The 18,664-nt window shown below is 37.9% G+C and overlaps 1 protein-coding gene across 14 annotated transcripts in view; it reads left to right on the top strand.

Moving 5' to 3' along the window:
• PHTF1 (putative homeodomain transcription factor 1) overlaps window positions 1–18,664 on the top strand; it is a 96,895-nt gene that overhangs the window by 8,787 nt on the left and 69,444 nt on the right. For 11 of the 14 annotated variants that reach the window (XM_023258999.2, XR_006582872.1, XR_006582871.1 and 8 more), the window contains exon 4: window positions 12,484–12,513. The exons of 2 other annotated variants lie outside the window; for them this stretch is intronic. In XM_023258999.2, the coding sequence (XP_023114767.1) occupies window positions 12,484–12,513 (30 nt within the window). Of the gene's footprint in view, window positions 1–12,483; window positions 12,514–12,837; window positions 12,863–18,664 lie in introns of those variants that run through there. One more of the 14 variants, XM_023259004.2, reaches the window with a different exon arrangement.

Below are 18,664 nucleotides of genomic sequence, written 5' to 3'. Positions count from 1 at the left end.
TAATATGTGAATTCTATCTCAATATAGCTATTTTCTTAAGTCACGCCAATAGAAAAAAATAGGAGAAATCATAATGTTATACACAAGAATTTCATACATATTCCCAATGACAATTGTCTTCTAAAATTTCTTAATTGGGAGAATATATTGAATTTAAGGTCTAACATTATTTTCAGTGATGAAGCTCACCTTAGTCACTCCCATATCCCTTGGGATATATTTGCTAAGATGAGCATTCTAATTAATATTGTTTTTTCTTTTTATTTATTTTTTATTTAAAAATTAAAAAAAAATTTAATGTTTATTTCTGAGAGAGAGAGATAGTGCATACGTGCATACAAATGGGGGAGGGGCAGAGAGAAAGGGAGATGCAATTTGAAATAGGCTCCAGGCTCTGAGCTGTCAGCACAGAGCCCCACAAGGGGCTTGAACCCACGAACTGTGAGGTCATGACCTGAGCTGAAGTCGGGCGCTTAACTGACTGAGCCACCCAGGTGCACTTATTTTTTTTTTTTTAATGTTTATTTATTTTTGACAGAGAGAGAAAGAGAGAGAGACAGAGCATGAGTGGGGGAGGGGCAGAGAGAGAGGGAGACACAGAATCCGAAACAGGCTCCAGCCTCTGAGCTGTCAGCCCAGAGCCCGACGCGGGGCTCGAACTCACAGACCACGAGATCATGACCTGAGCCGAACTCGGACACTCAACCGACTGAGCCACCCAGGCACCCCAGGTGCACTTATTTAAAATTTTTTTTTAAGTTTTAATTTAAATTCTATTTAGTTAACATATATAATATTAGTTTCATGTGTACAATATAGTGACTCAACACTTTCATACATCATCCAGTGCTCATCACAAGCACCCTCCTTAATCCCTGATTTAACCCATCCCTTCACCCACCTCCCCACTGTTAACAGTTTGTTCTGTATAGTTAAGAGTCTATTTCTTGGTTTATCTCTCTCTCTCTTTTTTTCCCCTTTGTTCATCTGTTTTGTTTTCTTAAAGTCCACATGACTTCATGACTACCATGAAATCATATGGTATTTGTTTTTCTTTGACATATTTCACTTAGCATAACATTCTCTAGCTCCATCAATGTTGTTGCAGATAGCAAGATTTCATTCTTTTATAGGGCTGAGTAATATTCCATTGTATGTATATACACATATGCCACATCTTCTTTATCCATTCATCAGTTGATGGACACTTGGGCTGTTTCCATGATTTGGCTATTGTACGTAATGCTACTATAAATATCAGGGTGCATGTATCTCTTTGCATTATTTTTTTTATTAAAAAAAATTTTTTTTAATGTTTATTTTTGAGACAGAGAGAGAGTGCAAGCAGGAGAGGGGTAGAGAGAGAGGGAGACACAGAATCTGAAGCAGGCTCCAGGCTCTGAGCTGTCAGCACAGAGCCTGACACGGAGCATGAACCCGTCAACTGCGAGATCGTGACCTGAGCCGAAGTCGGATGCTTTAACCGACTGAGCCACCCAGGTGCCCCTGCGTTATTTTTTTATTCTTTGATTTTTTTTCTAATTAATAATAGAATAATGAAACTCAGTGTTTGAAAATGATATGATTTTATACCTAGAATATTTTTATTTTTATGCCTACAAAATTTTAAAAGGCTAATAATCATAAACACAAAAGTGACTTCAACTGTGTTTGTAATGTTTTAGTTTGTTAAGCTGCATGGTAGGGACATGACAGATGAGATTCCTCATTGAAGATGATGATTTAAATATGTGCCTTGATCCCTATCTGATTTCTTCTGAAATCCCTCTAAAATTACAATGAATAAGGGGCACCTGGGTGGCTCAGTCAGTTACGTGCCCAACTTCAGCTCAGGTCATGATCTCATGGTTCATGGGTTTGAGCTCTGCGTCGGGCTCTGTGCTGACAGTGCGGAGCCTGGAGCCTCCTTCAGAGGTTCTCTGCCTCTCCCCCGCTTGTACTCTGTCTCTCTCTCAAAAATAAACAAACATTTAAAAAAATTTTTTTTTTAAATTATAATGAATAAGAAAAAGATATTGGCCCTCAAGGTTTAAAAGAATGGGAGAGAAGACTATAAGTCAGAGCTATTAACACAATTTTGAAAGTTGGAAAGTGAAGAAAGTAAAAATGTAAGTGTCTGTAATAGGGAATGCCAGTAGGAAATGAGTGAGCTTTCTGTTGAAAACTCCTCTATTTATTTTTTTTTTTTTAATTTTTTTTTCAACGTTTATTTATTTTTGGGACAGAGAGAGACAGAGCATGAACGGGGGAGGGGCAGAGAGAGAGGGAGACACAGAATCGGAAACAGGCTCCAGGCTCTGAGCCATCAGCCCAGAGCCCGACGCGGGGCTCGAACTCACGGACCGCGAGATCGCGACCTGGCTGAAGTCGGACGCTTAACCGACTGCGCCACCCAGGCGCCCCGAAAACCCCTCTATTTAATTTCTAAAAGACTTAGGAATTAATGAGGTGGAACTGGATTGTTTGAGCTTATTTATAAGTGTCAGTCGATCTGTCCCCAGATCATTTTCCTTATTCTACATGGTCACGTAGATACCCTTATCTTCCCCTGACAGAAGGTTGAATTGAAGCTTGCTTTCTGGAGAGGCTGAGCCAGAGAAGTTCTGGATTCTTGAACACCAGACACAAAGTTAGAGTGGTGTGAAATACTGCTAATAATGGAGATTAAGTAGAAATCTGGTGGCCAGGTTTATAATCTCCAACAGAAGACTGGGATTGCCTTTTGCAGAAACTGGCCAGCTAAGAAGACCTAAACATACTGGAAATGAAATGGCTGTTTATGGTGAGGCCTGCTGTTTAACAAGCTTCACTCTTTGCACACTGAGCTCACATTCAGCATGTTAGTGCCTCACTTTTTTTTTTTTTTTTTAATGTTTATTTATTTTTGAGAGAGAGAGAGAAAGAGAAAGAGAACAGGAGGGGTAGAGACAGAGGGAGACAGAGGATCCAAAGCAGGCCCTGTGCTGAGAGTGGACAGCCTGATGCAGGACTTGAACCCACAAACCTCAAGATCATGACCTGAACTGAAGTTGGATGCTTAACTGACTGAGCCCCCCAGGCGTCCATTACTTTTAAATGTAAATGGATAGTTGAAGATCATCAAATATTTGAGACCTAAAGAAAAAGAAGGAAAGAGGTAAATGACAAAGGAATCATAAGAATGCTATTTTTAAAGATATAATTAATATACATAAAGAACTGTATACTTTAAAAAAAAAAAAAAAGGAAAAGGAAAAATGGACTGAGAATGAAAAAGAGAACCAGAAAGCAAAAGTAACCAATAAGCTTAGTAGAAAAGTTGGAAGGTAAAGTTGCAGCTATTTCTCTGAAAAATTATACAAAAAAAAAAAACCAAAAAACCAAAAAACAAGGAAAAAGACAATAGAGGGGAGCCTGGGTGGCTTAGTTAAGCATCTGACTTCATCTCACATCATGATCTAGCAGTTTGTGAGTTTGAGCCCCACATCGGGCTCTTTGCTGACAACTTGGAACTTAGAAACTGCTTCAGATTCTGTGTCTCCCTCTCTCTCTGCCCCTCTCCCACTCATACTCTTTCTCTCTCTCTCTCTAAAATAAATAAATGTTAAAAAATTAAAAAAAAAAGAAAATAGGAAAGTGAGTACAGTTCATAATGGAAGCCTGACAGCTAATAGATAGATGTTCCAGAAAAAAGGAAAGACATGGAGGGGAAGAAATTATCAAATAAATAATACCTTTCCCAGAACTTAAATACACACATTTCCAAATTGGAAGGATTTTTAAAAATATCTATATTAGTTATAGGTATATTACACACTGATTTGACGTTTGTATACATTATAAAATGCACCATGATAAGTGCAGTTAGCATTTGTCACCATAAAAGTATGATATTCTTGACTGTATTCACTATGCTGTACTTGACATCCCCGTGACTTACTCATTTTATAACTGGAAGTTTGTACCTTTTAATCCCCCTCACCTGTTTTGCCCAGCCCCAATCCTCCTTTCCTCTGGCAACCCCCATTTATCCTCTGTATTTGTAAGTCTCTTTCTGTAATTTGTTTGTCCATTTGTTCTTTAGGTTCTACACATAAGTGAAGTCATGTATTTTTTGTCTGACTTAACTGCACTTAGCTCTAGGTCCATCCATGTTGCCTTTCATTCTTTTTTTTTTTTTTATGGCTCACTAATATTCCATTGTATGTATTTACCATATCTTTATTCATGCAGCTATCAGTGGACACTTAGGTTGCTTCCATATCTAGGCTGTTCTCAGTAACACTGTAGCAAACATAGGGTTGCATATATCTTTTTTTGAATTAGTGTTTTTGTTTTCTTCAGGTATACACCCAGAAATAGAATTGCTGGATTGGATGGAATTTCTCCTAAGTTTCTGAGGAACCTCTATACTGTTTTCTGTAGTAGTAGTGGCCGCACCAGTTTGCATTCCCACAAACATTGCACAAGGGTTCCCTATTCTCCACAACTTTGCCAACACCTATTATTTCGTCTTTTTGATACTAGCCATTCTGACGGGTGTGAGATGACATCTCATTGTGGTTTTGGTTTGCTTCCCCGGTAATCAGTGATTTTGAACATCTTTTCATGTGTCTATTGGCCATCTGTATATGTATTTGGAAAAATGCCTATTTAGTTTCTCTGCCCATTTTTTAATTGGATTTTATTTAGTTTTTTGGTATTGAATTCTGTGAGTTATTTATATATTTTGGATATTATTCCCTTATTGAATATATTATTTGCAGATATTGTCTCCCATTCAGTAAGTTGCTTTTTCATTTTGTTGATGGTTTCCTTCACTGAGCAAAAGCTTTTTATTTTGGTGTAGTCCCCCTGTTTATTTTTGCTTTTGTTGTCCATTCCCAAGGAGACATATTAATAAGTATGTTGCTAAGACCAGTGTCTAAGAGTTTACCACTTATGTTTTCTTTTACGAGTTTTATGGTTTCAGGTCGTATATTTAGGTCTTTAATGCATTTTGAGTTTATCTTTGGATGTGGTGGAAGAAAGTGGTCGAGTTAAATTCTTTTTCCTGTAGCTGTCCAGTTTTCCCTAACCATTTATTGAAGAGACTCTTTTTCTCATTGTGTAGTCTTGCTTCCTTTGTTGTAGATAAATTGACCATACAAGTGTGGGTTTATTTCTAGGCCCTCTATTCTGTTCCATTGATCTATGGTTTGTTTTTGTGCCAGAACCATACTGTTTTCATGACTATAGCTCTGTAGTATACTTTGAAATCTGGTATTCTGATACCTCCAGCTTTGGTTTTCTTCTCAAGGTTGCTTAGGCTATTTGAGGTCTTTTGGGGCTCCATACAAATTTTAGGATTAGTTTTTTCAGGTTCTGTGAAAAATGCTATTGCTATTTTGACTGGGATTGCCCTGAATCCATAGATTGCTTTGGATAGTATGAACATCTTAACAGTACTATCCCAATTCGTGAGCCATGGTACATCTGTTCATTTATTTGTGTCATCCTCAGTTTCTTTAATCAGTGGCTTAAAAGGTTTTGAATACAGGTCTTTCACCTCCTTGGTTAAATTTGTTCCTAGGTATTTTATTCTTTTTGATGAAATCAACAGTGAGTTTGTTTTAAAATTTCTCTTTCTGTAGTAGTTATTGGTAGAGAGAAATGAAACAAATTTTTGTATATTAACTTTATGCCCTACAACTTTACTGAATTCATTTATTCTAATAGTTTTGGGCAGAGTCTAGGATTTTCTAGATATAATATTATGTAATCTTCAAATAAGGATGGTTTTACTCCTTCCTTACCAATTTGGATGCCTTTTATTTCTTTTTCTTGTCTGATTGCCACAGCTAGGAGGTCCAGTCAGTACTGTGTTGAATAAAAGTGGTGAGAGGGGACATCCTTGTCTTGTTCCTGATCTTAGAAGGAAAGCTTTCAGCTTTTTACTGCTGATATGATATGAGCTGTGGGTTTGTCATAGATGGCCTTTCTTATGTTGCTGAAAGGATCTTTTGAGTGATTAACACCTTTACTAAGGAGCAGTATCATATTTCAGAACTTAATTAAAGTCTACCTTGTTTCTCCTGTGAGTCTCTTTTACTATTCTCACACCAAACACTTTGCTGTGTCACCAACCATGTGGAAGTTTTCCCCAACACCATGCACTTCTCCCTGAAACCACCCAGGAGTCCTACAATTTAACTCAGCTCTGACACTGTCTCCTTAGAGATAGTGTCAGCTCCCACACATTAAAGGCTCAGTCCCACTTTGGATACCAGTCGTAAGTAGTAGGTCCCCAGGTTCCCCACAACTTTCTGTCCTACTTGGCTACAAATCAGGTTCCCATGATCTCCTCAGGTTTGATTAATTTGCTAGGGTGGCTTACAGAACTCAGAAACACTTACTTAGATTCACAAGTTTACTAAAGGATATCATAATGGATGCAGATGAACAGCCAGATAAAGAGATACAGAGGGCAAGGTCTGGGAGGATCCAGAGCATAGGAGCTTCTGTCCCTGTGGAGTTGGGGTGCATCACCTTCCTGGTGTGGATGTGTACAACAACCTGGATGCGCTTTGAACCCCATACTATGGGGGTTTTTATGCTGAGTTTATTAACCAAGTATAAGGCACCACATGAAGATATATTCAGGTCTTCAGAGTTTCAAAACCTTATGTCCCCTTTCAGAAAGCATGGGAAGACATGTAGTGTATTAGAATGAAATGAGTAACCCATAAAAGGGGAATCCATAGTACCAGGAAACAGGATAGCCAGCACAGAGAGGTTAAGGGGATTCCAGGATAATTAAGAGGTGTCCCAGGATGGCAGTTTATATCAGGCCTAGAAAGCAATGAGACCAGAAAGAAGCAAGAGGACAGAAAACTGTGATACAGACATCTTCCAGGGGGAAAGAAAGAAACTGGTATTTCTTGTGTTTTAGCATATTTGGAGCAGATTTGTAACACTTATAGGGAGTTTCAAGATGAATTAGTAATGTATATGCAGAAAATTAAGTGAGTGAGAAAATGAGGCTTGCCATATATGGCCTTTATTATGTTGAGGTTCATTCCCTCTATACCCACTTTGTTGAGAGTTTTTATCATAAATGGATGTGGAATTTTGTCAGATGCTTTTTTTTTTTTTTTTTTTTTTTGCATCTGTTGAGATGATAGTATCATTTTGATCTTTAATTTTGTCAATGTCCTATATTACATTGATTTGTGGATGTTGAACCATCCTTGCATCCCTGGAATAAATCCCACTTGGTTGTGGTGTATGATTCTTTTGATTTATTGTTGAATTCAGTTTGCTAATATTTTTTCTGAGAATTTTTGTATCTGTGTTTATCAGGGATATTGGCCTATTATTTTCTTGTAGTGTCCTTGTCTGGTGTTAGTATTACGGTAATGCTGGCCTCATAAAATGAGTTTGGAAGCATTCCCACCTCTTCTAATTTTTGAAAGAGTTTGAGAAGGATTGGTATTAATTCTTTGAATGTTTGGTAGGTAGAATTTACTAGTGAAGCCATCTGGTACAGGAATTTTTTTTTAATGTATAATATTTTTTAAGTTTATTTATTTTGAGAGAGAGAGAGAGCATGAGTAGGGGAAGGGCAGAGAGAGGGAGAGAGAGAGAATCCCAAGCAGGCTCCATGCCATCAGCGTAGAGCCTGATGTGGGGCTTGAACTCATGAACTGTGAGATCATGACTTGAGCCGAAACCAAGAGTCGGATGCTCAACTGACCAAACCACCCCGGTGCCCCTACAGGAATTTTTTTTGACTGGGAGGATTTTGATTACTGATTCAGTCTCCTTACTATTAATCAGTCTGTTCAAATTTTCTATTTTTTCCTGATTCAGTTTTGGGAGGTTGTGTTTCTAGGAGTTTATCCTTTTAGGCTGCCCAATTTGTTGGCATATAATTGTTCATGTTAGGTTTTTTTTTTGTTTTTGTTTTTTTTTTGTTTTTTTTTTTTGATCCTTTTTTCTTATGGTATCTGTTGTAACATCTCCTCTTTCATTTCTGGTTCTGTTTGAGTCCTCTCACCCCTGCCCCCACCTTGGTAAGTCTAGCTTAGCTGAAGGTTTATTTTGTTTATCTTTTAAAAGAAACTAGCTCTGGGTTTATTGATCTTCTCTACTATCTTTTTAGTCTCTATTTCATTTATTTCTGCTCTGATATTTGCTATTTCCTTCTACTAACTTTGAGCTTGCTTGTTCCTCTTTTCTAGTTTCTTGAGATGTAAAGTTAAAGTGTTGTTAATTTGTTAGGGTTCTTTACTAATATAGACTGGCATTTATTACTATGAACTTCCCTCTTAGGATTGCTTTTGTTTCATCCCCTAAGTTTTGGTATGTTGTATTTTTATTTTCATTTGTTCTCAAAGTTTTAAATATCTCTTTTGACTTCTTCTTTGACTCATTGGTTATTAGCACGTTGTTTAATCTCCACATACATAATTTCATTCTTCTTAAATTTTTTTAGACTTGTCTTGTGGCCTAATATGACCTATCCTGGAGAATTTTTTATGTACACTGGATAATGTATATTCTGTTGCTTGTGGATGGGATGTCCTGCACATATCTGTTAAGTCCATCGTATCTAATGTGTCTTTTGAGGCCAGTGTTTCCTCATTACCTTTAATTTTTATTCCATTTATTTAAACTAATAGAAAAATCCAGTTAACCCATTTCTCCCACCTTACCCCCAGCTCTTGCAACCACCAATCTGTTTTGTGTATGTATGAGCTTGGTTTGTTTGTATTGTTTTGTTTATTTATTTATTTGTATTTACTTATTTTTATTTAAAAAAAATTTTTTTTTAAAAATGTTTAATTATTTTTGAGAGAGTGCAAGCCAGGGATGGGCAGAAAGGGAGACAGACTCTAAAGCAGCCTCCAGGCTCTGAGCTGTCAGCACAGAGCCTGACGTGGGGCTTGAACTCACAAGCAGTGAGATCATGACCTGAGCTGAAGTCGGACACTTAACCAACTGAGCCACCCAGGCGCCCGTGTTTTGTTTTTTTTAGATTCCACATTTAAGATAGATCATAAGTTATTTGTCTTTCTCTGACTTATTTCACTTAGCATAATGCCCTAAGGTCCATCCGTGTTGTTGCAAAAGGCAAGATCTCACAGCCCACAGCTAACATTATTCTCAATGGTGAAGAGCTGGAAGCTTTTCCTCTAAGATCAGGAACAAGACCGGATGCCCATTTTTTTCACTTTTACTCAACATAGTATTGGAAGTCCCAGCCGGAACAATTAGGCAAGAAAAAGAAATACAAGGCATCGAAATCAGAAAGGAAGAAGTAAAACTGTTACTTTTTGCTGATGATATTATATCATATTTAGAAAACCCTAAAGATTCCACCAAAGACAATGATAATAAATGAATTCAATAAAGTTGCAGGATACAAAATCAATACATAGAAATCTGTTGCATTTCTCTATACTAAGAACAATCACAACAAGAAAAAAACACAATGAGGATATACCATTTGTAAATATTGATGCACCCAATGTAGGAGCACCCATATATATAAAGCAAACATAAATAGACTGAAAGGGAGAAATAGACAATGATACAGTAATCATTGGGAGCGTCAGTACCCTACTTTCAGCAGTGGATATATCATCCAGAGAGAAAAATCAGCAAGGAAACATTGGACTTGAAAAGACCGTATAGAACTAATAGACATCGAAAGAACATTCTGTCCAACAGCAGCAGCAGTGCACATTCTCTTCAAGCACACATAGAAACTTCCCCAGGATAGATCATACGTTAGGTCATAAAACAAGTCTTAACAAATTTAAGAAGACTGAATATATTTCAGGTACCTTTTCTAACCACAGTGGTATTAAATTAGAAATCAATAACAGGAGGAAAACTAGAAGATTCACAAATATGTGGAAATTAAACAGTGTACTCTTGATCAACTGATAGGTCAAAGAAGAAATCAAATGAAATGAAACAATGAAAATGAAAAATTTTATAAATTAACAATGAAGTATTCAAAAAGAAATTAAGAAAACAATTCCATTTACAATAGCATCAAAAGAATAAAATATTTAGGAATACATTTAACCATAGAGGTGAAAGATCTATACACTGAAAACTATGAAACATTGATGAAAGACACTGAAGAAGACACAAATAAATGGAAAGATATCTCATGTTCATGGATTGGAAGAATTAATATTGTTAAAATGTCCGTATTACCCAAAGGGATCTACCGATTAAAAACAATCTATCAAAATTCTCATGGCGTTTTTTGCAGATGCAGAAAAAACAAGCCTAAGATTCATATGGAACTCCAAATAGCTAAAACAGGCATTAATTAAGAGCAAAGCTGGAGGCATCACACTTTCTGATTTCAAGTTTTATTACAAAGCTGTAGTAATCAAAACACTATGATACTGGCATAAAAGACACCTGAATAAATGGGACAAAAGAGAGACCTCAGAAATAAAACCATGTGTACATAGTCAACTAATCTTTGGTGAAGGTGCTAAAAATATATAATGGGAAAAGGAGTCTCTTCAATAAATGATGCTGGGAAAACAGCTGGATATGCTGGATAGGTATATCCATGCAGAAATGCAGAAGAATGATATTGGACCTTTATTTTATACCATACATAAAAATCAACTCAAGATGAATTAAAGACTTAAATGTAAGTCTTTATAACTTCTAGAAGAAAGCAGCGGAAAACTTCCTTGACATTGGTCTTGGCAATGAGTTTTTTGGATTTGACAACAAAAATACAGGCAACAAAAGCAAAAATAACAAGTGGGACTACATCAAACTAAAATGTTTTTGCCTAGCAAAGGAAGCAATCAACAAAGCATAAAGGCAACCTGTGGAATGGGAGAAAATATTTGTAAACCATATATCTGATAAGGGGTTAATATTCAAAATATAAGAGGAACTCCTACAACTCAATAGTTAGAAACAAGTGATGCAATTAAAAACAGACAAAGGACCTGAACAGATATTTTTCCAAAGAAGATATATTTACCAATGGCTTTATGAAAAGGTGTTTAGCATCACGAGTCATCAGGGAAATGTAAATCAAACCCACAATGAGATATCACCTCCTACCTGCCAGGATGACTCTTATCAGAAAGTCAAAAAAGGGATGCCTGGGTAGCTCAGTCGGTTAAGCATCTGACTCTTGGTTTTCGCTCAGGTCATGATCTCATGCATGGTTCATGAGTTCAAGCCCTGCACCGGGTTCTGCGCTGATAGTACAAAGCCTGCTTGGAGTTCTCTCCCCCTCTCCCTCTCTCTCTCTCTGCCCCTCCCCCTCTCTCTGTCTCTCAAAATAAATAAGTAAGCTTAAAAAAAAAATAAAGTCAAAAAATAGTTAAGTGTTGGTGAGAATGTAGAGAATAGGTAACTTTTATGTACTGTTGGTGGGAATGTAAATTGGTATACCATTATGGAAAACGTTATGGAGGCTTTTCAAAAAATTAAAAATAGAACTACCATTTGATCCAGATATCCCTTTTCAGGGTATTTGTCCAAAGGAAATAAAATCATTATCTTGAAGAGATCTCTGCACCCCCATGTTCATGGTATTATTCATAGTAGCCAAGCTATGAAAACAACCTAAGTGTTCATTGATGGATGAATTGATAAGGAAAATATGTTATGTATTTGTGTGTATAATGGAATATTACTCAATCTTAAAAAAAAAAAAAAAAGGAAATCCTGCCATTTGCAGTAACATGGATGAACCTGAAGAGCATTATGCAAAGTGAAACAGGCCAAACACAGAAAGCAAATACTGCACAATCTCACATGTGGAATGTAAACAAGTTAGACTCATAGAAACAGAATAGTCACCAGGTGTGAAGAGATAGAGGAAATGGAGAGAGGTTGGTCAGAAGGTACAAACTTTTACTCATAAGGTAAATAAGTTCCAGAGAGCTAACGTACAGCATGATGACTATAGTTAATAATACTGTATTATATACTTGAATTGGAAATCAAGCATTCCTAGCATACAAAAAAAAAAAATGGCAACTATGTGAGGTGATTGGATATGTTAATTAGCTTGATTCACAATGTCAATGTATATGGAAATGCCACATTGTACACCTTAAATATATACACTTTTTGTCAATTATACCTCAGTTAAGGGAGGGGGAAAAAGAAAAAAATGAGGCAGTTACAATTATAGGACAAACAAAATTTCTAAGAAAAGAGATGTCATCATTGATTACTTAGCTTAGCTGGTAACAATATTTATGTAATCACATCACTCTAAACATCAATCACTAATTTAATTAAAACTGGGGTAAAACTGTATCTGGGGGAAAACTATAGTTTGCGAGGGCATGGGTATGTGTGTTCAGCAGTACAATAATCATCATTAATACCTAGCATGTAGTATGTGCCTGGCATTATCCTAAGCACCACCTACACACTCCTGATCTTTCCTTACTGCAGTCCTATAGAAGTAGATGTATTATTCTCTCTTTACAGGCTAAGAAAGCTGTCTCCTCATCTACAATGGTAAGAAATGAATGGATAGTACCTGAAGTCGATGAAAGCGCTGTACACATCTTATTTATTTATTTATTTATTTATTTTTAAATTTTTTTTTTCAACGTTTATTTATTTTTGGGACAGAGAGAGACAGAGCATGAACGGGGGAGGGGCAGAGAGAGAGGGAGACACAGAGTCGGAAACAGGCTCCAGGCTCTGAGCCATCAGCCCAGAGCCCGACACGGGGCTCGAACTCACGGACCGCGAGATCGTGACCTGGCTGAAGTCGGACGCTTAACCGACTGCGCCACCCAGGCGCCCCTGTACACATCTTATTTAGAAATAAGAAAGAATAATGAGGAATTAGGACTTAGGGGTAAGGAAGGGTATTTTTTTGTTATTAGCCTCGTCATATAAGTATTGCAGTAAAGATTTAATTTAGAAGAATTTCCTGTCCAAAAAAGAGAAAATGAACTTCCTTGGGTAATAAGATAGATGTATATATGTAATACATTTGAGATAAATGGATAGTTTGATAGACATAGAGGTATATGAATGGTTATGAATATGCCATTGTCTTTTATTTATACCAGTAGCAAAACCCCTCAAATCTCATCAACATTTAGGCATGAAATTTGGAGTTCACTAGACTTAAATGTGTATTATCTTATCTTTGTTTTCCTAATTATTCAGTTCCCTACCTGTAAGAACATTGTTATGTCTCCACCTATTGTCATGGGACTTGCAGTGCCTTCCCGTGGGAGGAGAATCCTTCCCTGCCCCACAGATTTCCAGCTTGGCGAGTGGGGTGTGAGCAGAATGTGACCTTCCTTCCTTTGACCCAGTCCTGTCCTTTCTCATGCCTTCTCCATCCTGTGAGAAGCCGGAGTGCCAAAGCTGGGGTTTGAATTCTTCTGTGGCTTTGTCTTCCCACTGACCCCACATTTTCGATTACCAAGACCTCTGGATTCTGTCTTCTAAAACTTTTGACGATGAATACTTTTCCCAATTTATGTTTCTAATTCCCTGGACTGATCTGTTTGCACTCCTCTGTCTGCACGCTGCTGCCTGCAGGCCAAATCCGCGGGAGCACTGCACTGCGGACCTCTGTGTTTTACATATTTATTGTCTGTGCCTTGGTCAGCTGTAGTGCAATTGTGGCTGAGGTCAGTAGTCGCCACAGAGATGGTGGAGTCCGCAAGGCCTACAATGCAGTCTGGCCTTTTACAGATAGTTTATCCACTCTTCATCTAAATTACTGGAACAGCTTTTTTTTTTTTTTTTTAAACTCCGTTCTCTCTGCCCAGTGTCTCCTCAGCCCTCACATCACTGAAACTGTCTGGTTACTTTGTTCCTGTTTTAACATAAATGGTATTGTTTTTCTCCTATTTAAAGCTGTTTCCTGACTTCCTGGTACCCTTATAAAATACATACACACTCTTAACAAGTTATAATCTTCACAGCCTGGGTTCTTACCTTTCCTGCTTCTGTCTCACCTTACCTTTACCCCTTTTCACTTCCACTCTCCTTTGGCTTTCTTGAACTTTCCTAAGTTTTTGTCATGCTATCTCTTATTTCTGGGTCTTCTCTTATGCTTACCTTTATTCTCCCTTGTGCTATGCCCCTTGTCTGTCTTTCCAAAGTCTCACACATCCTTAGGTCTCAGGTCAGATATTATTTTCTTTTGGAAATCTTTTTTTGACTTCTAAATCTGACCGAGTGGCCCTTCGTGCATGTTCCCGTAGTTCTGTACTTGCCTTGTCGTTGTTTTGTTGTTCATCATCTGCCCTTAAATCGGGGGACTTCCTTCTGTGCCTGACTATAAAGTAATTTGATTCTCTCACGGGCAACAAGATGGAAATTTTAACACACTAAAAGATGGAGATGTGTTATTGGGTTTCCACTTGTCTTTTTTTTCCTGTTGAATACATTATGGTCCAACAATATTGCAGCAATGCCTCCAGTACTTCTGTCCCTCTGCCTAAAAGGAGGAGCTCCACTGGTCAGGTGGTTCTGATCCTTGGTGGGGTTGCACAGTTATGTCGGGGGCAGCGGGTGGAGAGGCTGTAGCAGGGGCTGGGCAGAGAATTTCCAGAGCACCTTTCTGGCAACTAGGGCAGGGCTGTCCTGCTTCTCTCCTGCGATCTTTCTCCCGGGTTCTTAGGGTAGAGATGGCGTCCACTAAGGAAATTCACTCACATCTCCCAGAGCTTAATCCCACTGAACCTTCTAGAGGCAAGCAGTCTTGCTTGATCTCAAAAGATCCTCTCCCTACATTGATTTGGAATGCATTTTGTACCAGTTAATGAGGGGCAGGATATGTAGTGGTTTGGAAGGAAAATGACTGGGGTAGAATCTCTGTGCCTGGTCTCCTCCTCAGTAAAGCAAGGGTAATCAGAGGTACCTGTCTCACAGGACAGTTCTGAGGATTAAATGAGTTAAACAAGTTAATGTAAGTATATGTAAAGTGCTTAGAATAGAGCTTGGTGCATGTTTCCTCTTACTGTATTATACTATGGAATGTGTAGGATAAACCAGAAAAATCCTAAAAGTGTGGCACGTGTTTTTTTATTCTTCCTCTGCATAAACAAGTACAGAGGATTGTGGTGGCTTTCTCATGTCTCTCAAGAACAGGGGTCATAAATTTATTAATGACTTCTCTCCCTTTAGGACAGAAAAAATGGTAAGGGAGGTTCAGGGGGCATTTTCCTGAACAACCCTCATACGTTGGCTTTATCGTCTGATTCTATAGTGTACACTTTTTGAAGATAGAGCTATGTTTTGACTTGTTGCTGTATACCTAGCTCAGGTGGAGTACCTGGCACATAAAGGCACATGTTGAATATTTGTTGACTAAGTGAACGAATGAATGTATTTCTGTTGCTAAGGGAGGTTTTTGTAGTTTGGTAATTGCCTCCAGTTAATACTAACTCTAATTCTATAATGTTAAAGGTGAAAAGTCTAAAAAGCAAAGGAAGCAGAAAAATTAATTTGCCTCTAAAGTTAAGGCACTTAAAGCTTCTTTAGTTGGAATTGTACTGATGCAAATGTCCACAGGGTCTTTGGCCGTTAGAATACAATGCAGTGATGTTTTTACTTTTGAAATTTTAATCTCTGCTTTTGAATATAGCCAAGATAATTATTATTCCCATGGACATTATGTAGGTTTCAAAAATTAGTGCATGTGTTTTTTAAAGGATTGTTTCTCTGAAATGTCTAATTTTCAAAATTTGATTTCTTCCAAGATTTAATTTCATTACATTTAAGGTTTTAGAACATTCTTCTGTAAAATCTATAGTTTGTAGTTGAACTATATAGAAACATAGGATCCACTTGTTTGGGTGGATGGAACTAGAGGGTATTAACCTAACCATAATAAGTCAGAGAAAGACAGATACCATGTGATTTCACTCATGTGGAATTAAAGGTACAAAACAGATGAACATAGGGAAGGGAAGCAAAAATAATACAAAAACAGGAAGGGGACAAAACATGAGAGACTCTTTTTTAAAAATTTTTTTTTTTTTCAACGTTTATTTATTTTTGGGACAGAGAGAGACAGAGCATGAACGGGGGAGGGGCAGAGAGAGAGGGAGACACAGAATCGGAAACAGGCTCCAGGCTCTGAGCCATCAGCCCAGAGCCTGACGCGGGGCTCGAACTCACCGACCGCGAGATCGTGACCTGGCTGAAGTCGGACGCTCAACCGACTGCGCCACCCAGGCGCCCCAAAACATGAGAGACTCTTAAATATGGAGAACAAACTGAGGGTTGCTAGAGGGGTTGTGGGTGGGGGCATGGGCTAAATGGGCAAGGGGCATTAAGGAGGACACTTGTTGGGATGAGCACTGGGTGTTAAATGTAGGGGATGAATCACTGGATTCTACTCCCGAAATCATTATTGCACCATATGCTAACTAGCTTGGATGTAAATTAAAAATAAATAAATTAATTAATTAATTTAAAAAAGCTAGAAACATTGCATCCCCCCCAAAAAAGAGGACTACATTTATTTGGTTAAACAGAGCTGAAGATCAATACTGGCTCAGTGTCTAAAATTGGGAAATAGCAAATGGCTGTAACCTTTAATTTTTACTTTAATTTTAAAGGTTAAATACCTAATTTTTAAAACTTGTTTAGCATTTATATATGATGATTATAAAATTAAAATCCATCTTTTAAAAGTTTTGAAGTAGTGAAATAAAACTTTTAGGCAAACCAGGAGTTTAAAACACAAAAGATAATTCACAAACATACTTTTGATTCATAATATACAGCAAGGTTATTAGGATTTTTAAGCCCTGAGTTTTTCCTGTAAAAAACTGTTGTCTATATGTTAATAAAATTGAGTAAATGCCATCCCTTTGGAGCAATAATGATTAATTTAAGAAACATTAGAAACTTGGAGATGTAGCAGGTACTCTATAAAAGTCCATGCATTTTTATCTTTTAGGAGAAATGAATATATGTCTAATAACATCACAAATTAAGCTGCTTTAATTTGAGGTGGTAGATGATAAAGGCCCTGAAAGGATTCTTTCTTCATGCCCTGAAAAAAAGTTTAGGACTAGAGTTTTGGTTAAATGTGGTAGATTAGCCATACACATTTATAATCTCTCCCTTCTGAATCACCACTAAGTTACATGAAAGGAATCCATAAAGGGGTTGTATAGAATGGGTACCTCCCCAAAGTCAAGGAAAAAGATTGAGGAGGAAGGTCTCAGCAAATGAGAAATCTACACATATTTGGAAGATAAAAAATGAATGGAAGAGAGTGTCAGGAGAGCATAGGAGAATGCCAGTTGGCCTGCAAAGCTCCCCAGAGAGGCTTAGGACTTGAATGCACCAAGGTTCTATGTGAGGCAGAGGTGAGCCACAGGGCTAAAAATAGGGGATTGAATGACCTTTGTATACAGAGAGGTTGGACCTCCAGTCTTCTCCTCAATCCCTTAAAGACAGGCAACAGTGCCCCTTATGAAGGAGACCACTGGTATTCTGAGAAAATTCACTGGAGAGGGTCTGTGGACAGCGAAGAGCAGGGAAGAATCATACTAAAACCAGAATTGTGACTCCCCCCCCCCCCCCAACGTTGGTTTAATCTCAGAACTTCCACCACAGAAATCTGTAGCCTTCCTATCCCTCCAGATATGGACATTTTGGTGATTCCCTCTAGCTGGTTGATTACACTGAAGTGAAACCCCAAATCTATAAGCTATGCTCATATACACAGAGCTTCCAATAAGTTTTAAAGAATTTCTAGACATATCGGATAAAGAGTTAGTATCCAAAAATCTATAAAGAGTTTACCAAACTCAGTACCTGAAAAACAAATAATCCAGTGCAGAAATGGGCAGACGACATGAATAGACACTTTCCAAAGAAGACATCCAGATGCTCAACAGAGACATGAAAAGATGCTCAACATTTGCTCATCATCAGGGAAATACAAATCAAAACCACATTGAGATACCACTTCACACCGGTCAGAGTGGCTAAAATTAACAACCCAGGAAACAGATGTTGGTGAGGATGTGGAGAAACGGGAACCCTCTTGCACTGTTGGTGGGAATGCAAACTGGTGCAACTGCTCTGGAAAACAGATTGGAGGTTCCTCAAAGAATTAAAAATAGAACTACCTTATGACCCAACAATAGCAGTACTAGGAATTTATCCAAAGGATACAGGAGTGCTGATTCATAGGGGCACATGTACCCTAATGTTTACAGCAGCACTGTCAACAATAGCCAAATTATGGAAAGAGCCTAAATGTCCATCAACTGATGAATGGATAAAGAAGATGTGGTTTATATATATAGTGGAATACTACATGGCAATGAGAAAGAATGAAATCTTGCCATTTGCAGAAATGTGGATGGAACTGGAGGGTATTATGCTAAGTGAAATAAATCAGGCAGAGAAAGATATCATATATTTTCACTCAATATGTGGAACTGGAGAAACTTAACAGAAGACCATGGGGGAAGGGAAGGGGAAAAAATAGTTTCAGAGAGGGAGGCAAATCACAAGAGACTCTTATAATAGAACAAAGAGAACGTAAGAGAACAAACTGAGGGTTGATTGGGGGTGCTGGGGAGAGGGGAAAACGGTTGATGGGCATTGAGGAGGGCACTTGTTGGGATGAGCACTGGGTGTTGTATGTAAGCAATGAATCATGGGA

The sequence above is a fragment of the Felis catus genome, chromosome C1 (assembly GCF_018350175.1).
Source record: "Felis catus isolate Fca126 chromosome C1, F.catus_Fca126_mat1.0, whole genome shotgun sequence".
Lineage (NCBI taxonomy): Eukaryota > Metazoa > Chordata > Mammalia > Carnivora > Felidae > Felis > Felis catus.
Note: the sequence above shows the minus strand (reverse complement) of the source record. Positions and strands in the feature narration are given on the sequence as shown.